Source organism: Alnus glutinosa, chromosome 12, assembly GCF_958979055.1.
Source record: "Alnus glutinosa chromosome 12, dhAlnGlut1.1, whole genome shotgun sequence".
Lineage (NCBI taxonomy): Eukaryota > Viridiplantae > Streptophyta > Magnoliopsida > Fagales > Betulaceae > Alnus > Alnus glutinosa.
The window spans coordinates 2,810,423-2,831,927 of record NC_084897.1 but is presented as its reverse complement, the minus strand read 5'-3'; the positions used below and the strand labels follow the sequence as shown (position 1 = coordinate 2,831,927).

Sequence of the window (21,505 nt, the reverse complement as noted above, 5' to 3'; positions counted from 1 at the left end):
TACAAAACATCACAAGACAACCATTAAAGAATAACATAATCTGAGAAAATTTTAAACATTAAAAGGAGAAGGGAGTGAAGGGAGCTGAGAGAGATGGCAATAGGCAGCCCAACAAAGATGAGTCCAGAATATATGGCAGTGCACAGAATTGTGGCCAACAAAAACATAAATCCTCAGCCAGGTCATATATTTGTCATAACAATCTTAGAATAAGGGCAATTACCAGTGATCAACAAGTCATGAGCAAAACGTAAAGGCCATTAACATACGGTTTTTGTAAGGACACCTCCAGTAAAGTGAAATGATAACATGCCATGGACTGGACTCAGCATAGCATCGGGATGATCAATACCAACTGCTACAATTCTCACTTAGGGTTCCTAAGGACAATGATAACAGAGTCTCCCCGAAGAAACATCTTACTGATAAACCTATCTTTGTTGACGGGATGAGCTTTCTTCTTGCCTTTACCAGTCTTTGGTACCTAAACCAAAAGTACGTAATAATTTAAATCAGCAGTAGTTCACTAGATGTGATAGCATCAGATCCAGGAATTAGAGACAGTATGCTGCTCTTTTTTTTTTTAAAAAAGGAACCAACCTCAGTCCACATCTCCCTGACATTTTCTAGAACCATGTTGCAGTGCCGATCAAATGCCCTCACACGGCCTAGAAGCTTCTTGTTGTTTCGACAGTTAATGAGCACCTTAATAAGCAAGAGACAAAAAGAAACAATCAGCAACCAAACCCTTAATCTATGTACATAACTGTACACCTGATATCTAAATAATTGGACACTCACTGATATCAAAGCCCATAACTGGAGAATCTATAACTCCCAGCAAGAACTTGACAAAGGGACTGTTTGAGAATTCTAAAAAACGGGACCAGGCCTGGTCACTTGCTTAATGCTATCCAATTCTGATGAAAACCAACAGAACAGCAATTTAAAAAAAAATGCCCCTGGTGCCTAAATTTTCAAACTAAGCCATACTGACAAATCAACTCACCTTTAACTCCACCCCAATCCAATCCAATCCAATCAGTTCACTCCCAGCCGACTATTTTGGGGTTTACCAAATAGCCCCATATCAATTACATCATCTTAAACCCGCAAACATCACCTCCATTTACAATCAAACACTGAAATTTACTTCACAAAGCCCTATTTAACATAAACTTCGGGTATTAATAAGCCTGGCGTTAAGATTATATATTTACCTGTGTGTTATTTTTAACACTCATCATCAGAACAGAGAGAGGCCCAGTGTTGAACTCCTCTTCCTCGTTCTTGGCTCCCTGTCAAAAACAGTTTGGATGAGTAAAAGCATATAAGACAAATCAGGTAATATAAGCTCCAACCTTATCAGTCTGAGCAAAAAGAGAACATATCAGAGTAGACTACAAGCATATAATAGTTAAGGGATTTGATTCTTACACTACACCATCACAACAACCCCTCACATGAGGGTGAGTCCCAGTGTGTAGGGCCCACCCTCATGTGAGGGGTTGTTGTGCAGTTGTTGTATTGGTGTTGTAAATCTAACATTTTCCAATAGTTAATAAACATCGATAACCCACTCCTATGTAAACGCGGGGGGGGGGGGGGGGGGGGGGGGGGGGGGGGGTGTGGGGGAACGCCATAAAAATGGTGACCCCAATACTCCCAGAGGATAAAATAAAATAGTAGAATGTGTTATGTAGAGATTAGTTACGTCAATGTACTCAAGAATGGCTATTTAAGGCAAGCGACACAACGGCGGGTATGACGTTCGCTCACATGAGAGGAGTGTGATTGCCAAGAGAAGCTTCAAATCTCCAGTACGTAAGAGTTGACATATTCACAACATATATATATATATATATATATTTCAAACCCCATTTGCTCCCAAAACAACAGGCAGATTGCACTACAACACAGTGAGATGTTATAATATTATGTAGGGAAACTATCACATAAGGGTCTGAGTTTTACCCATGTGACAAATAAGGGTACGAGTTTCTAATTTTGACAATTTAAGACTTGAGTTTTTGCATTGTTGCAAAATAAGGCCAACCATCTAATTTTCCATCAGTTTCTTAATGGAGGACCCATCAGCTGTCAATATACCCATGCAAGACCAATTAAAACGCAACAAATGGACAAAAGAACATATCACCTGCAACATGTGAGCAATGCATCCCCATCACTGCGACACATAAGTAACTTAAATCACGTCACTGCCATGCATATAAGAAAAAGAAAAGTAGAAAAGAAGGGGTGGAAATTCATCCCATGGCCACCTTTCATCCCTGAAAAGGGAGGTGGAAGATGGCTCCACCCCCACAGAGGGGTGGTGAGGGTGGAGCCACCCCCACACACCTCTGCAGGTTAGTGCGGGGGGAGAAGCTCTCCACCCTTGCCCACCTCACCCCTGCAGGAGGGGCAAGGGTGGAGCCATCCCCACTGTTGGTAGGGGTAGAGCCACCCTCTGCCTCCCTTTCCAAGGGTGGGGGGTGGCAGTGGGGTGGAACTCGACACCCCCCCCCCCCCACCCCCCCCAAATTTTCTGTTTCCCCCCCTTTAAATACAAATGGCAATGACGGGACTCATTGCTTGAATGTCACAGATGAGGACAGGAAAATTAGACAGTTGGCTTTATTTGTAACAAGGCGAAATCTCGGACTATTAACTATCAAAATTAGAAACTTAGCACCTTATTTGTCAACAGGGACAAAACTCAGGCTCTTATGGAACAATTCCCTAAAATATAACAAACTTAACTCTTTGAATATGTTGAAATTCAATGCCATCAGTTAACAATTTCTCAACTCCACTTGGTTACTACATATTATTTATAAACTCAACTAGATTTTTGAATTTTCAGCTTGCAGGCTCAGCTTATAATCGTAAGAGCCAGAACTCATAAAAGTGAAACAACACCTGAGAATGCTCACAACAGCCCGGGCATTTATAATTGGGCAAAGTTTTTCTAGTACAATGAAAACAATAGAAACAATTTAAAATGAATGCTACCTATGCCAATAGCTAATCACATCTTAAAATTCTTCAATCAATTCTCGTCTTATTTTTACAAAGAAAAATAAATTACCAAATTACGAGCACGTGAAGGGCATTTTTTTCCCAACATCATACTGAAGAAGTCCACAACGATAATGCCAGATGACGGAAAATTTATACAACAAAATTACCATAAACACTACTTTTTACACGAACCCAAAGCATGTATAGACACGTATATAAATGTGAAAAATAGATAACTTACAGGGGCCTCCTCATCCATTGGCCTACTGCAAAAGACACGAACAAAGAGAGAGAAAAAAGAAAAAAGAAAAGGGGACCGTTAGTAAAATCGATCCATGCTTGTTCTATACCTAAATAGCAAGCCCTAGTTCTCTATCAAAGTTCACCAGAAAAGAAAAAGAAGCAAAATGTAAAGAGCAAAGGAAAACGGTATAGAGAACTCGAAATTACCTCATGTTGAGCTTAATGCGATGTCTAAAAGGAACCTGCAAATAGAAAAAGAATTACAGAATCAAAAACAAAATGGCCAACAGTAAAGAAAACAATAATCGGCTAAAAATTTGGGAAGGCGAGAAATCGAAGCAGAGGGTTAAGGAAGTTACAGGTTTAGGGTTAGGGTTTTGGGGTTTTTCTCTTTAGTCGAGAGGAGTAGAGATCTCACGGACTGAAAATAACAGTGCCAAAAGTCATTTAAATCAGTACAACGTCATCCCGTTTGTAGAGGCGACATGTTGTCGCCTCGTCAACTTCAATGCCTAGACTTTACAAGTGCTTAACGCTTAGTTATAGCATCGACTTGTTTAAGTAGCCGTGACAAAAGGATCTTTTAAAGACGAGGTTATCGCCTTTTCTACGCAAAGAGCTGACGTAAAAAATCACTTCGAATTTTTTTGATTTTAATAGAGCAATGATTCACTACCACTTAAATATACAACTTTTCACCACTTTGCCTATGTGGCAAGGTGGTCCCCCATCTTAATTTATTTATTTTTAAAAAATAAAAAAAACTCAAAAAGTAGTGGGGGACCACCTTGCCACATAGGCAAAATAGTGAAAAGTTGTACCTTTGGGTGGCATTGAATCATTACTCATTTTAATAACGTTTTGAACGCTTCTATTTAGTATTTCTTTTTCTAATTAAAAAATGTGACAAGGGACAACTAATGTAATTACTTCTTTGGGCGTGACCGGCTTCTTACCCGTTGTAAAATATTCGATTTGAGTCATAACTATTGTCTTGAAACGCTTCAATTTAGTATAATTGTAGTAAAGATGTTTAAAATTTAGTGTACTTTTTTGAGATTTTGCATTTTCGATTCTAATTGATAGATAGAGTTTTCGTAAACAGTTAATTAAAAAAAAAAAAAAATTTGAATAGAAAATGTTTGATTTTGAAAATTGATTTTTAAAAATGCAGTTAAACGTATGGTGAAATCATAATTTGATCTTTAAAATCGCATGTTAGCCTTTAAAATTTCGCATTTTCAAAAAACACCATATTGCCTGTGATTTGAAAAAATAATTTTTTGAGTCTTTAAATTATAATTTTTTAAAAACACAATTTTCAAACGGTTATTTTTTGCGATTTGGTTAAAAATCGCACTTTTTGTTTATGAAATCGCAAACTCAAACGCACAATGGAGGTAGTTAAGTTTCTTTCTTTCTTTTTTTAAGAAAAAAAAGCAAGAATAGTGTGAAGTGATAAAATTAAAGGGTAAATGTTTAATAAATCTCTGAATTGGATAGCAATTTAAAACCGTCTCCACTTATTAATTTTGGAAATTTGTTACTTAACTTTTTTGCGTTTTTGAATTGGATCATTCCGTTCGTTTTCCGTCTAGTTTCACTCTTTTCATTAGTGTCACGTCAAGTCTTTTTGTCAAGTCATTTTAAAATATTATTTTTTAATAATATTATTTTAAAAGCTTTTTTTTCCAAAAAAAAAAAAAAAAGAAGAAGCTGGGAATTTTATCTGCCCGGCAACGAATCAGATTCTGAGGAGTTCTGATCAGATTCCTAACCACACTCTCAAGAAAATGATCCAACAACGAATCTTTCTCATCGTCACAATCATCATCAGCTCGTGAATAGTTCTCCTACCAGAGGCCTATCCTTCGAGTTCTTTCTCTAATGGGTTTGGTTCCTCTGAGGGTGGTTGGCTATTTCCAATTCCATTTGGGGAGGTTAAACGTCAAACACCCAGCACCCATTACTCAAACATCAATGGGAGGCTGGTGGATGACATGGGTTTGTCTGAGACTTTTCACAGAATGCATATTGGTGATGAACAGAGGGATGGTTTGGCGGTTGGTGATGGTTATTTTGTAGGGACTATCCCGTGGAGTGGTGAACATGAAGGTTTTAGCAATGGTGCTTCTGGTTCTGAAGGGTTTCAATCCTCTCATCATGGAGTTCCAGCGAGTTTCAACGATGATACGAGGTTGGCATTGCTTGGTTTGTGGGGGTGGATCGAAGGAGATCATCAAGAAAATTTTACAAACAACTTGTATGCGGTGTCTCCTACCAGATTGGAGAATATATTTTCAATTCAAACAATTTCCTTTTTACAACAACATCAATCAAAATTGTATTTCAACAACAAAAACACATAGAAAACAATCCAAAGGGGGAAAATGTCTACGGAGAATGGTCGAGCTCTGTTCCTCCGGCTTATGGAAGCAGTGGGAGATATGGGAGTGTTCCAAATCAACAACTTGGTGGCTTTTGAAATCACCTGGAATATTGAGATAGTAGATGGTTTGTAAAGCATGGTGTCATTTTATCGTTTCTGATGAACCCACCCACATCCTGCCATGTTTCTTCATAAACCAAAAATCTGTGACTTGATTCACAACAGTAGCCCTCCAACCTCACAAGATTTTTGTGGTGAATGCTTCCTATTTTTGAAACTAAACTACGAAACTTCCTTTCTTCTATGTTTGCTTTCAGGTCTTTGATTGCAACTGGTTGGTTGTTGGGTAGTGTACCTTTGAACATCTTCCGTCCTATTTGGTGCTTGAAATTATCTGTAATTTCCTTGACTTCAGAGAAGGATAACACAATTAAACCCCTTGAGTTATAGCCTGTGTCAGCTAAAGTTGCTTTCGTCCGAATACTGGTTCTTCTTCAGGCCTGAAACTTTATTATTGGACAATGAGAGAACCTCCGGTGACTGTAGAAAACCGTAGTTTTTACCGGAATGTGACCGGAAAAGGCATTGGAACTGAGGTTTAAATAACGCAAACCCATCAAACTTCAGGAACGTCCCCAGACAAAGAGTTCTCCTGCAGAGCAATCACTTGCAGATTCGGCAAACCGGGCCACCTCTGGGGTGGTCGCAGGCCACCCCAAAACCCCCAAGGCAGTGGCGCCAACCCTTACTTTTTTTCTTTTTCTTTTTTTTTTTTTTTTAAAAAAATTAAATTAAACTATTAAAAAATAATAATATTTTAAAATGACGTGACAAAAATGATGACGTGGCACTAACAAAAACAGTGAAACTAGACGAAAAAGGGACAGAAGGACCCAATTTAAAAACACGAAAAGTTAAGTATAAAATTTCTAAAATAAAAAAGTGAGGGGGCAGTTTCAAATCGCACTCGGACTTAGAGATTTATTATACATTTACCCTAAATATAGAAATTAATATTATTTCCAAACAAATAGAAGATATAGAAAATCATGAATCAAATTATTTTAATTCTATTCCTTTTACCAGTTTCTTTTCAAATGATGTTTTAATCTTCTCAAAATCATTTCAAATAAGGGTCTCATTTATTAGAATTATTTTATTCTACAAATATTTAGAAAGTCTGAATTTTATAACTAACACTTTAAATGGCAAGTACTTAATTTTGCAGATAATTAATATGTTCTTTATATCAGGAATAATGACACCCAGAAGAATTCAAAATCCTAAGCGCCTTACTCCAGCGGAGAAAGGAAAAGCTAAGGTGAATGAGTATGAAGAATTTCCAGTCGAAATTCTACAGAAAATTCCTCAACGGATTGAGTTTCTTAATCCGGATCACACTAATAGTATCATCCTGGAAGAAGTTCTTCAAACTTTTGCCAAATTTTTAAGGGATAATACCACTAATTATCCTATTCATATTCAGATACTATTGGATAATCTAACTCGAGCTTTCATTAAAAAACACAAAAATCTTCATGAAAAATCCATGAAAGCCCTCGAGTATCATTTAATCTGCAATGAGATTTTGTTACAGTCCATTGCTTCTTATAATAATCTGCCAGCGGCGAAGATTATTAATCGGGCCAGATCTCTCACTGAGATCTACCAGATCCAAAGAATTAGTCCTAAGGAAATGGGAATAGCTCGACAAATGGTTCTTGACCTTCCTGGCGAGATCCAAAATCTTATTTTTCATGATCCTTCATATACTGAATATTTTGATAGATGGATTCAGAGAATGATGATAACTGCCAATGGAGAAGATATAGAATATAAGAAAGTCTATGGTGAAAAGTCTCTTAGGGTCTTTGAACCTCATTGTAGTTTTTCGGGATTAATTTATATTCCTAAAAAAGATTATGGTATATCCAAGCAAAGTATAAATGGAGATTGAGAATATTATGAAATAGGAAATCCTGAATTAGGAGCACAACTTTTTGAAGGAGGATTTTTATCATATTATCCTGTCAGGTATTATGAAGAATTACATGACTTTCCCTTTATAGTCCGTAATACTGTAAAAACTATACAGAATGATTTACGGAAAAGGCATAAGAGTATGAGTTTTAATCAGACTACTGTCCTGAGAATTTGGAGTACAGTTCCAGAATTTGATCCAGAGAATTATATGGAAGTCAAACCAGCTCAACATTGCATTTTAATTAACCCTTCTAATAGTGATCAGGTTGCTGAATTAAGAATGAGAATGATTCCTCTTAAATTGCATGATCCATTAGGAATTATGAACTTATGGAGAATTTTTAAGAAAAAAGCTATGATAAATGCTGTCCAAGAATTTTCTCCAATAAGAAAAGTCTTAGCTAAGAATGATAGAATTATTATTTTTGGAGAAGATATTTCTGATTTAGGAATCTGGGAAAAACTTATTCGTCAAAGCAAATATAGTTATCAGAATGAGAAATTGGGAAATCAGACAGACATAAGTCCGTTGGATATTATAGATAAAAGCATTGCTTTAGACTCAGATGGTACAGAACGATTAGAATATTGCACATACTGTAATGAATGGGGGCATGATACATTCATATGTGATTATCCGGAAGATGAATGGCGACCTACTTTCTCTGATCATGATTATGATTTATATGATGATTATTATAGTGACGATTAAAGAATTGATGATATGAAGACTTTATGAAGATGCATTATGACAGACTTTATTATGGAATGAAGACTTTGAATCAAGACGCATTTATGGAATGAAGACTTTGAATCATTATCAGTTTAAATATTTTTCACATCCGCCGACGCAAAAGACAAAATGAAGACTTAAATGCAAGAAGACTTTACGTATCATTATCAGCTTTACTTTATCAGTCGACGCAAAAGACAAATGATGTTCAGAAGACAAAATAATCAATGCTATTCAGAAGACTCAGAATTATTGCTGCCGAAGACTCAGAATTATTGATGTCTTCCTATTCAGAAGACATGCGGAATATTAAATCATTGCTACCTTTACTGTTCAAACGAATATGCGGAATTTTTACTACTGTTGATATTTGTAGTTTTCCTTTTCTTTTTGTCTATAAAAGGCATGTATCATATGTTAGAAGGCAGAGGCCATTTGAGAGGAAACTTGTAAGTCATCTTGAGTGCCTATCTCGCCTAGCAGCCTTTCTATCCTTTGTATCCGGTATTACTTTTCCTTTTCCTTTCCTTAAATCTTACAGCCTCTGTATCAAGGCTTTGAAGCTTGTATCATCTTTCTTTTCATCAATAATATCAAGTAAGAATGTTTATTAAATCGTCTTTCTCTTCACTTAATGATTCTCCTTTGCATTATGTTTTTGAATTATTTTGTTAAATCATTTTAAATCATTATCTTATCTCTTCTACTTTATCTATCTTCATAATACTCAGTATCTTCATTATTATACTGTAATGCATCATTACTATCACCTGGGTCAGTTTATGGTATCAAAGCCACAGTTGTAATTTGGAATTTAGCATTAATTATTAATGTTATTTTAACATACTATTTTTGAAAGATTATTCTATCTATAAGATTAATGAATAAATTATTATCATCAGAATTTGCTTTATTATTACCTTGAATTTCTTCGATTTTAATTTCTCTATCATTCTGCAAGATCATTTCTTCAGTTTTAATTTCACTATCATTCTTCAAGATTTTATTTGTTTGTTGTGTTTCTGATTTTAGTGTCATAATTTCTTGTACTAATTGTTCATTAGAAATATTAAAATTAAATTTTAATTCTTTTATTTCTTGTTTTATATTATTTATTTCTAATTGTAAATCTTGAATTATAATAGTGCGTTTTTCTTTTTTAAATCTATTAGAAACATCAGTAAAATTATAATTTATGTCATTAGTAATAATTTTTTCTTTTTGACTAATTTGTGATAAATATATATATATATATATATATATATATATATATATATATATATATATATATATTTTTCTGGATCTTCAATCTGATCTATTAGTTTTAATATTATTCTTTCTTCTCTTATTACAGTATTTATTTCTTTTCTACAGGTACACATATTCTTATCTTTGCAAAAACAAAATCCTATTTCATTTTCTTCACTTGAATCAGAATATTCATCATCTTGGGATGCAGTATTGTTATAATAAATTTGTAATAATTCTTCAAATTCTGTATCAGATTCAGATAATATATTTAAGAGTTGAGATTTTAATTTATCATCAATATTAAGTTCTTTGATTTTATCTTTTACTTTGCAATTATTTTTATAATGACCAGTTTGTCCACATTTATAACAAACATGTTGTTTTTTATTATGCTTAAATTTATTTGACCTAAAACTTTTAGAGTTTTTTAATTCATAATATTTCTTATAAGGTTTATATGATTTCATTTTTTTGTGATTATATTTTTTATGCTTATGTTTAGTGGATGGTGCTATCAAAGGGGGAAAACCATATTGTTCACAAAAAGATCCTAATTCTTGTTTGGCATATTTCATATCCTTTTTTAACTGATTTATTAATCTTAAATCATTACACAAATTCAATCCTATATGTTTGATTGCATTAATAATTTCTCCATATGTAAGATTTGTATAATCATTGTGACCATCATTATTTAATTTTTCTCTAACCTTATGGGCAAAATATTTGGGTAATCCTCTTATAAATTTTTCTTTCCAATAAAGGGCTCTATTATCCGTTCTGATTAATACTCTTGAAAGAAAGACATCCTTATACCACCTAAAATCTGTTAAAGTAGGGCATTTTAAATGTTCTAAACTATCATAAATATTTTCTCTATATACTGATGGGTCTCCTACAAAATGTTTTGTGATTGCAAATATTAAAGTATTAACAGCATCTTCTATAGGTTGATTATGCTCATTTTTTATAATATTCCCAGCAACATTAGTTTTATAAGCTATTTTTAAAAATGATCTTTGTTCTTCTGTTAATGTATTATCCCACCATCCTTTTAATTGATCACCTGTAAATTCTGTTATTAAACTACTTGATACTTGATGACCTGATATATTAGCACCTTTATAACATTTGCTACCATCATCATTTCATGTAAAACATTCAAAATTTCATATTCTGATAAACCATCTATATTCCACTCATACAAAGCATCAGCTGTGTAAGCAGCTCTTATTCCTAATTCTCTTTTTTCAAATTGTATATCTGGAGGTATGGGTTTAGGATACTAATTACGAGTTACAGAAGTATGCATTGCGTATTTTCCTTTGTAATTATTCCTATGCGTTCTTCCTGGACCATTATAATATCATGAAGTCATTCTATTTATATCTAAATTTTTGAATTGAGATTGTAATTCATCAATGTAAGATTCAGTATCATTATTTTTTGTTTCTTTATGTGAATTTTTTAAAGTTAAAATTTCTTTATTATGATTTGAGGTTGATGCATGATTTTTTATTTTTAAAATATCTAGTCTTTTAAAAATTTCTTTTAATAATTCTGTATTATTATTTTTTAAAGAAAATTGTAAATTTGGAGGGGTTTCATAAGGTATAAATAAAGGTCTTTCAATTTCTTTTTCTTGTTTTTTTACTGTTAAAGGATTTACCTGATTTTCTATTCTTTCTAATTTTTCACCAAGAACTTTTATATATGTGTTAGTAAAATTAGGGTTAAATATATATTCGCCCTCTGTGCTTTACGACCTTTATTTTTTATCCTCTCAGTTTCACTTTTTATCAATTTTGGTACCTGTGGTATATGAAAAGATGGAAATGGTATCTCCGTCTGATTTTCCGTCCAAAACTAACGTCCACCCACTGCATTTTCTGTCATGTTGTTGTCTGGATGTTGTTGGAAACGATGTGTAAAGAATTGGGTTCTGGGCTTCAAATTTTTAGGTACCTAATGACGTGGGTGGACGTTAGTTTTGGATGAGAAATCAGACGGAGGTACCATTTCCGTCTTTTCATATACCACAGGTACCAAATTTGATAAAAAGTAAAACTGAGGGGGCAAAAAATAAAAGTCGTAAAGCACAAGGGTCAAATATGTATTTAACCCGTAAAATTATTTTGTTGTATAATATTATCCATATTTTTGTTATCATCACTAAGATTTACTTTTTTATGAGGAGAAGCAATTATTTGCGATCCTATGTGTGAAAGGGTAATAGATTCATAAGGGGGATATTCTTCATGAACAATTTCATTAGTTTGTACTTTCATCCAATTATTTTTAGCTCTACTGACTGTATTAACCTTGCTAATGTTAATTTTGGCATAATTACGTTCAAACCAAGGGAAGAAATACATATCCGTTTTTGTTTCATTCATATCATTATACCATCTAGTTCTTATTTGATTTTGTAAATATTTTGAAAATGTATTAAAAAACCATATTCTCTATCATCATATTCAGGAGACATAAAGTCTTTTCGTAATTTTTCTTTATTTATCTCATAATTTTCATAATTTCTAGTTATCATCATAATTTGTGGATCTTCCATTTGAGATTGAGTTGGAGAATTTGGATTATTCATCTCATTATAATTTCTAAGAGGATTATTCATATCAATAATACTGGCTGCTGAGGCTACAAAGTAAAAATGAGTATCTACAAATTTTCCTTTGTTAATACCTTGTAAATTTGTTTCTAATTGACTTAAATTATACTTAGGAGGGGAAACAGGTTTATCAATTATTTCATTATACGAAGTTGGAACTCTTGAGCCAGAAGCTCTTAAGCATGATTTTGATTTTCTATAAGGCTGGAAATTTAATCCTATAGTATCATCTCTTGTTTGAGTAACATAATCCAAATCTGTAACATTATTCTCTATTTTTGGTAATGGAACTAAATTTTCTAAAGTCCACTTATTCGGTAAGACTATATCATCCCAACAAATTTGTTTAGGTATACAAATTGTAGAATTTTGTGTATTACATTGTAATAATAAAGTTTGACTTTTTGAACTTTCTAATATTGCTTGAGGTTCTAAAGTTGTTTTCATAAACTTATAATAAATTCTATATACAATATTCAAAGGTACATCATTTTTCATCATACTATAACCTTCAGTTTTAACATTCAATTCTAAGGCGTGTAAAAGAGTAGGGTCAAATAATGATAATGAAAAATTCGGGTAACAATTGAAATATACAGGGCCTTCATATAAAGATGATTCTATTGATCCTAATAATGAGTCTTTAAATCTTAAATGTCTACCATCTCTTAAACATAATAATACACTATTATTCAATCTTTGTCTTGTTAATGGTTTAACAGCTATTTGTACTAATTCTATATGTATAAAAGAATATTTTTCCTTATGCTTTTCAATACTGTCTTTTGAAAATAATTTAATAGTTTCATATTCATTATTTAAAGAAACTGTTCTTTCTACAGTTTTGATTGTATAATCTGATAAAAAAGATAGATTTGAAAAAGTTGATTGCTTATAAATATTTTTTGTAGGGACAGAAGGTAACTTCCATTCTTGAAGATTTAATTCTTGATCCATAATACAAATTTCTTCCTTATTAACGACATTATCACTACTATCAGAAGAAGAAAGGATATGAGACCTAGAAGAAGAGCTCATAAAGAATGAATTCATAATATGCTTTAACACTCTAAGTTTTCAATAATCAGCTTCAAACTACTAACTGGACCACTGCCTGGACCACCCTCAACGCTCTCCTGGCAAACGGGCTAAACCAACGGCCTTACGCTAAACCAACGCTAGCAGTTCGGACTGACCACCTAGAACTCGGAGTATTATCGCAGACTCTGAACCCTCTCTCTATTCACCCTTGGCTTTGATACCATAAACTGACCCAGGTGATAGTAATGATGCAGTACAGTATAATAATGAAGATACTGAGTATTATGAAGATAGATAAAGTAGAAGAGATAAGATAATGATTTAAAATGATCATTTAACAAAATAATTCAAAAACATAATGCAAAGGAGAGATTAAGTGAAGAGAAAGACGATGTAATAAACATTCTTACTTGATATTATTGATGGAAATAAATATGATACAAGCTTCAAAGCCTTGATACAGAGGTTGGAAGATTTAAGGAAAGGAAAATGAAAAGTAATACTGGATACAAAGGATAGAAATGCTGATAGGCGAGATAAGCACTCAAGATGGCTTACAAGTTTCCTCTCAAATGGCTTCTGCCTTCTAACATATCTTACATGCCTTTTATAAACTAAAAGGAAAGGAAAACTACAAATAGTAGTAAATATTCCGCATATTCGTTTGAACAGTAAATATAGCAATAATTCAATATTTGATATGACTTCTGAGCATCAATTATTCTTCAGTCTTCTGAGTAGTAATAATTCTATTTTGTCTTTTGCGTCGGCGAATGCAGCAATAATTCTTCAGTCTTCTGAGTAGCAATAATTTTATTTTGTCTTTTGCGTCGGTTGATACAGTAAAGCTGATAATGATTCAAGTCATTTATCATAAATGATTTTTCAGCAATAATTCTTCATTTGAATCGACGGATGTGAAACTGATTTATAAAGTCTTCATAAATGATTCTTCAAAAAAGTATTCATTTGCAATTGATTCATAAATGATTCTTCAAGAAAGTCTTTATGCCATAATTAAATGATTCTTCAAAAAAGTCTTCATGCCATAATTTTTAATATATATAAGTTACACTACAAAGACAGGAGTTCAAACTGTAATGTTGGATTGTTGGTTAATTCCATGTTGTTCATTAAGGATTTGGCTTGACTTAATTGATTAAATAATTGAAATCTCTTGTTCTTGAAATAGAACGTGAAAATTGCAAAATTGAGGAAGAACTTGTTGACAATGATAATAAAGGCTAAGATGGGTTTGCAATTTTCTCTATAGCAGCCAAATCCACCGGAAGATATCCAAATACCCAAAGTGAATTCTTTGATTTAGCTCCTCTCACAAACCTCCAACCCCATATCGAATTTACTTCAATACGGAAAATGTTATATATCAAACTTTTATTTAATTTTGTTGACATGGTACAACCTATCCGTCATTGAATTTGTTTATTTATTTATTTATTTTTTAAAAAAAAGAAAAATTGATTTAAGGGTGGATTGGTGGTGTATAGCATTACTCCTTCAAAATATATATATATATGGAACAATTCTTTAAACCCAATTTACCATTATAATGAGATGAGCTCAAAATGAACTAGCTCTTACGGAAGTAACGGAATGCAATTATCATAGCCATAGGTGCATCAACAAGAACCGATTTTTATTTTACCCATTTCAAAATTCACATCATATTTAGGAGAAAATGAAGACCACTAGCTATATATAAAGTGAATCCCAAATTAAACCACAGGAGAATGATTAGGAGCAGACACAAGCATTCGAAAAAGTGGGCTACATTGCCGAGTGATGGAACAAACGGCGTCCCTTCAACCCACAAAGATAGCTACTCTGTGATTGTCTTCGCTGTGGCCGCGGTTGTCTATTTAATGTTGCCGGGGACGCGGCCGCGGTGGTGGCTATCTCAATTATGCCATTGTTATATGGGTAAATTGGTTGAACAACAGTGTTGTTCTCGCTGGTATGCTTAACAAGCCAATCTATGATGTCGGCAAACACAATTTCAACGTTCTCGTCGGGCTCTCCCGACGTTAGACCATGCCACATTCCTGGGTACAGTTTTATGGTCTTGTCTATACTGCTAGCTCGCTTATACAGTGCCCTGCTTACTTCTGGGTCTGTCACTGTATCTGCTTCCCCATGCAACACAAAGAAAGGTAGTCGCACCTGCACAAAAATACCAGTGAAAAAAGCGAGATGAAACCGCTCTTATTGTTATTAATGCTATTTAGTAGACTGTTATACAACTGTAATGACTAAACATTGAAAAATGGCCTTTTTTAGATCAGGGTTTTGCAAAAAGAAATATCATTGGCTAATTTTCATTGTTAGATCATTCTAGTTGTATAACAGTAGTTCATATAGTTCTACAAAATAGTATTTATCTAGATTAATGGAGTTGAACTTTGAAAGCAACAACAACCTCACTTAAACTCTCTTCAAGGCTCATACTAGTTCTCAGCATTTCCAGCGCAGTTTTCAGCCTAGGTTTGTCTTGGTATATCAACTTGTTGTTCCTTATCTGCATGCACCATAGAAGAAAACAGATACCTAATGAATTGATTCAAATCTTCAAAGAATTCTTAAAAATTGCCTTCCAAACAAAAGTATTGCATATAATAAAACTTAAGAGTAATACTGCGTACTCACTCTCATACCATTCGACTAATGTACGTGGTAATATCCATCAGCATTTATTTAAACAGAAAAATAAAAATTCAAGAACCGATAAATATCATCACATCAACTCAATAGTATAAGAGTGAGATAAGAGATGAGTATTTAGAATTATTCTAAAACTTACTTCTTCTCTTTTAATAGGGTCTTTGAAAGCCGCATCAATGACATCCTTCGTGGGAACTATTTTCCATCTCGGAATAATTTCTTCTACTCGAGTTAAGATATTCACAATCATCGGGTGCGGCTTAACCTTCTCTGATATCTAACAACATATCACATGCTTTCATGTGTCAACAAATCATAAAAGAGTCCTAAATCAAACATTCAACCTAGCTAATTTCATGGAAATTATGTGTACCTTACACATGGGTGCAACAAGAATAGCTCCATTCCAAAAAGCAGGGTCCTTTTTGTGCAACAGTAGGGCCACTGCCCCTCCCATGGACTCTCCATACAAGAACCTGCACTTATCCTTGTACTCATCCTGCACTGAGAAGCCATATATATATAATTAGGATCAATGGGTAGATCATACGGTACCGTTTATAGCTCGGACACATACCACTAACTGACTTGAAAAAATCATCGCAGTCATTAACGATGTTTTCGAACTTCTTGATGTAACAACGAGCACCCTTGGATCGTCCATGTCCTTCGTAATCAATCCCAAACACAGCATATCCCGCACGCGCAAGCCTGATCCCGCATTCTAAAAGAACCATGATATATATATAAATCATATCATTTCAATATACTATATATACACACACGAGTAATTTTATAAGTCACTCTTATGTCTTTAATTATTGTGTCTCTCCAAGAATGATATGGCTTTTAAAATCACCACTTGATCAAAATTCAATAGTGATCAATCACAAGCTCAATGCTGATTTTAAAAGTCAAATCATTTTTGGAAAGACATAAGACTGACTTTTAGCATTATATATATATATATATATATATATGAGTAATTCTACATATACATTAAGTGTCCATAAAAAAATGAGGTAACTTTTAAAATCAATGCTGATTTTATGAGTAATTCTTTGTTCTTCGGCCGCCATTGTTAGTTGTTGTTTGGCCCTTATCCGGACTTTCACAGCTAGTCTCCGTTTTTCGACCGCCATTGTCAAGCTACTTGGACCAATAATGTGAGAGATAGTGAAGAGAGTGTAGTGGGACCCAATTTTTTTAACAATATTATTGGTCTAAGTAGTCAAGGGTGGGATAAGAGTGTACAACTAAGCATTTCTCTTATCGATAAAGGTAGCCTAACTCGGTGGGATAAGAGTGTACAACCAAGCATTTCTCTTATCGATACACCGCCTTGATCCACAACCACCGAGTTAGGCTACCTTTAATCCATTTCCTTTTCGAAACTCAAACTTCCAGAAAGCTTCTACCTTAAGTTTGAGATGGGATATTAGAATATTTTATATTCTTCTTTGTTATATTTTCTTGTAGGGTTTATTCTCGTTTTATGTTAGAATATTTTATATTCTCTAAATTAGGTTTATCGATATGTTCTTTATTAAGTCATTTACCTTTCATGTATTATTGTAATCAAATCTCTTTGATTTGATTACCATATATTTACATTATTCTCTATAAATAAAGATATTTTGTATTATGTAAATTAAATGTTTTAATACAAGATGTAGCCCAATACATCTTTAATACATTATTATCTTTTTCATATTTTATATAAAATTTTACAATACTCATTTATTACATTTATATTTTTTCTAAGTGATGATAAAGAAAGTTACTTAAAATACATCACGTCAATTAACATAAAAAAACACTTAAAACATGTAACGTTAACCGATATAAATTAAATATAATAAATAAATATAAAAAATAGTATCACTCAATCTCACAATATGCCTTATACCGAACCCTCCCTAAAAATGATTTTCTATTAAAAAAAAAATGAAAAAGATAAGATATATAATTGATGCAGAAGATAAGGGCAGACTGCACAAATGGATAAGCTTGATCTACAATCATATATATTATATTATTGCCTCTTCCGATTATTTCCCAATAATTGGAAAAAGCTTCAGCAGCATTCTGATTTTTCTTATCCAATAAAGAAATACGACAAAGGGAGCAGACCTCATTAACCAGAAAACTTGTACCACTTTTCCACGTACGAATCGCAGTTAAAGATTTTTTAATTTTTTAAAAAACAAATCCAATTCGAAGCAACAGAGAGTGAAAGATCGAAGCATATGCGCCCTTTATTAATGATTTTTAGAGAGAGTTTTTCTTTCTTTCTTTTTTAATTAAACAAAAATATTATGTAATATAAAAATAATTTTAAGTGTGGAGTTTATTGATTTTTTTTTTTTTTTTATATAAAAAATATTTTTATTTTAAAAAGAAAAACAAAAAGGGAGAAGCGTTAAAGCATTCCTAAAAAGTTATTTTGGTGAGCCAATTTTATAAAAACACTAAAAAATTACTTCTAGCAGCCTCACCATTTTAACCAAAAAGTTTTGATGAGTGAAATTACTCACCAAATTTTGTTTCACATTTCTCTCACACATGATCAGCACACTTTTTTTTTTTTTTTTCCTTTTTTCTCTCATTTTCTTCTCTCATCTCCCATCTCTCTCACACGATAATGTCCTCATTTTATGGATACGAAGAATTCTTTGTAAAAAGATTAAAAAGAGAAAGAATAAAGAAATATAAAAAAATATATTATTTTAATGGAATAGTGATAATAAATAGTTAAAATGGTGAGGCTGCTGGGAGAATTTTTAAAAAGTGGCTCACCAGAATAGAGAAAAGTAATTTTTAGTTACTTTAGTGAGTAAAATTTGATGAGACTACTAGAAATGCTCTTATCTAGGGAAACTTTTTTTTTTTCTTATGATACGAGGCATAATAAAGATGAAAGTATTAAATAATAAATTTAATTGTTTTAGTGGTTGACTAATAAATTTGCACGTCTACTTGGGTGGTCTTAATTTGTTATTTAATGAAAGTTATTTCCCAATTTTATGAAGGGGTCTGTACAGAATGGTCCCTAACTAGTACCTACTCTACCTGGTACCAATAATGGATGCTTACGAAAAAAGAAAAAAAAGAAAAAAAAAATACCAATAACTAGACATGGGAGTTATAATAAAAGTATTTACATTCATATCATATCGATTGACACGACATATTTTGACCTAAGAATATGAAAAGTAGCATTAATCTATAATAAAAGTTATAATGACTAAGAGCATATATGGGATAGGAAAAAATAGCTTTTAAAGTCAAAAAGAATTTTTTTAGCCAAAAAAAAAAAAGGCTTTTGCGAAAAGTTCCATTTTTAGAGTAAAAATGTCAAAGGCGTATTTTATTTTATTTGAATTTTTTTACCAAACATGCAAGTTTTTTGTTTGACACAATTATTTAGGTATTAAAACTACATTCTAAACCCTCTAACGTAATTTCATAGAGGCTCTAAGAATTACGTTACTCTTTATACTTGTTTATCATATTCATTTTACACTAGCTAACGTGACGTATTTTACGTAAAAAAAAAAAAAAAAAAATAGGCCAAGTCAATCAATGTAAAATTTGCATGATAAATGAGACACGTGTAAATAGTAACATTACTAAGGTACTAAGAATTTTCCAAGTAAATTCACATAAAATGCACCAAATACGGACAAAAATATGGTTGAGGGCAGCATTGAAGGATGCCAAGAGGTTGTGCCAAAGATTTTGACCGTGACAACATAAAACTATGCCTATAGGTAGGCGAACAAATTTGTGGCTGAAATTCGAAAACTTACCTAATGAGTAGTTGGAACTTGGAAGCAATAATGTCTTGAGGGGTTACTTTTGTGAATTGTGACTCTCTTTTATATATATATTATTTCTTTACTGGGATGAAAATGATATAAATCAATAAAATAATCTTTTTTTCACCATTTCTGAATTGAATGCACAGAAAAGTAACGTAAAAAGGTCAACGTGCCCATGTGAATTAGAGACGAGATTGGATGGGAGCCTTAAAAGAAAATATAAAAAATAAAAAATTGCAACCAATATTCAAGCAACGCACATAGACAACATTGGAATGCTGAGGATATAATTAATAAAAGAAAAGAAAAAGATAAAGTCATTAAAGAATATTCATTACCTCTCATGAAACCACTGCACTCCATGCCATATCCTGCAAACTCCAATCAATATGAATTAAATACTCTCACCCATAAGAACAAACACAGAAAGAAGAACAGAGAGAGATATATACCATGGCAAAGGAAAACAAGAGCCTTTGGAGAAGAAAAAGGCAACCATCTGCAAGTAAACAGCTGCACTCCTCTTGAATTCCTTTTGTATTCCTGATATTGTTTCACATATATCACAACATCATAACCTTTTTTTTTCTTTCTTTTTTTTGGTACGTATATTATATATCTCAACGGTACCATAACAAAAAGAGAAAACCCAATATAGTTTAAGAAAGAAGAAGAAGAAATGGAAGACTTACTTGTTGATATTCAAACTCCATCTTCAAGCTAGAGCAAAGAAAGAGAAGGATGAAGCATATATATATAATGGCACTTCAAAAATGAGGAGGAGGAGGAGGAGGAGAATGATGATGATGTTGTTGTTATCCTTTACATCGTCAACGAACGACTAGAGAAATGGTTTGCACCATGAAGAGGCAGAGAGAGAGATTTTTCGAAAATAGCGAAGCTCGAAAATGGATGTGTGAGAGAGAGAGAGAGAGAGAGAGAGAGAGAGAGAGAGAGAATTGGCTTTATTTGGGGTTTTGATTCTTTTTTTTAAGGCAGGGATTGAAAAGTTCCAAAAGTGATGGCGTCGCCTTTAAATGCCCCCATTTCGTATTGCAGAGGGCAACAGAGGAAAGCCTACGTATTACCTTAAATCATTCTTTTTGGCCAGTGTAAAATTTCATTTATAATAGCTAATAAAAACCCACTTTTACTAATTTAGCTCATAGATTTTAAAAGGAGAAATGATTTCTACACTCATTTCTTACAACAGCTCCACAACAAGCTGACGTGGCTGGTAATACTTTATGAGAAATGATCTCTACACTCATTTCTCACAACAGCTCCACAACAAGCTGATGTGGCTGGTAATATTTTATTATTTTTTTTGTTTTGTTTTCTTTTCTTTTTGTAAAAAAATAATAAAATATTACCAGCCACGTCAGCTTGTTGTGTGGCTGTTGTGAGAAACGAGTGTAGGGATCATTTCTTATATTTTATTATTTTTTTACAACAAGAAAAGAAAACAAAACAAAAAAAAATAATAAAATATTACCAGACATGTCAGCTTGTTGTGAGGCTGTTGTGAGAAATAAGTGTAGGGATCATTTATCTTTTAAAAGATATCATACATTCAATTATCTATTCTTAACCCTATATTCTTTTTTTACTCTTATTTTATTCTTTTTATCTTTTTTCTATTTTTTGTCATTTTACTTTTTTCACTTTTTTGTATGTAGAAAACAATAAAATAATGAATAGATTGGTGAATA

At 32.8% G+C, this 21,505-nt stretch overlaps 2 protein-coding genes across 2 annotated transcripts; both read right to left on the bottom strand.

Annotated features, from left to right (window-relative positions):
- Positions 1 to 11: 11 nt before the first annotated feature.
- On the bottom strand, positions 12 to 3,718 carry LOC133851758 (uncharacterized). The gene is made up of 6 exons (XM_062288328.1): positions 3,627 to 3,718; positions 3,475 to 3,509; positions 3,266 to 3,290; positions 1,221 to 1,298; positions 601 to 705; positions 12 to 484 (listed from the first exon to the last, which is right to left on the bottom strand). Exons 2-6 carry the CDS (start codon positions 3,477 to 3,479, stop codon positions 368 to 370), a joined length of 330 nt encoding a protein of 109 aa, XP_062144312.1. The 5' UTR covers positions 3,480 to 3,509; positions 3,627 to 3,718; the 3' UTR covers positions 12 to 367.
- Positions 3,719 to 14,926: 11,208 nt separating this feature from the next.
- Positions 14,927 to 20,817, bottom strand: LOC133851717 (caffeoylshikimate esterase-like). Its single transcript, XM_062288269.1, has 8 exons — positions 20,486 to 20,817; positions 20,246 to 20,336; positions 20,132 to 20,164; positions 16,547 to 16,693; positions 16,343 to 16,473; positions 16,109 to 16,246; positions 15,728 to 15,826; positions 14,927 to 15,471 (listed from the first exon to the last, which is right to left on the bottom strand). Exons 1-8 carry the CDS (start codon positions 20,504 to 20,506, stop codon positions 15,079 to 15,081), a joined length of 1,053 nt encoding a protein of 350 aa, XP_062144253.1. The 5' UTR covers positions 20,507 to 20,817; the 3' UTR covers positions 14,927 to 15,078.
- Between the last annotated feature and the right edge of the window lie 688 nt (positions 20,818 to 21,505).

Excerpts from the sequence above, each read along its gene's own strand:
- LOC133851758 (XM_062288328.1), bottom strand. Across the intron at positions 1,299-3,265 it reads CAATGGATGAGGAGGCCCCT|GGAGCCAAGAACGAGGAAGA; the intron begins GTAAGTTATCTA and ends TGTTTTTGACAG. Across the intron at positions 485-600 it reads TCAGGGAGATGTGGACTGAG|GTACCAAAGACTGGTAAAGG; the intron begins GTTGGTTCCTTT and ends CTTTTGGTTTAG.
- LOC133851717 (XM_062288269.1), bottom strand. The coding sequence starts at position 20,506 with ATGGAGTTTGAATATCAACAA. Across the intron at positions 16,694-20,131 it reads GTGCAGTGGTTTCATGAGAG|AATGCGGGATCAGGCTTGCG; the intron begins GTAATGAATATT and ends TGGTTCTTTTAG. Across the intron at positions 15,472-15,727 it reads TTGAAGAGAGTTTAAGTGAG|GTGCGACTACCTTTCTTTGT; the intron begins GTTGTTGTTGCT and ends ATTTTTGTGCAG.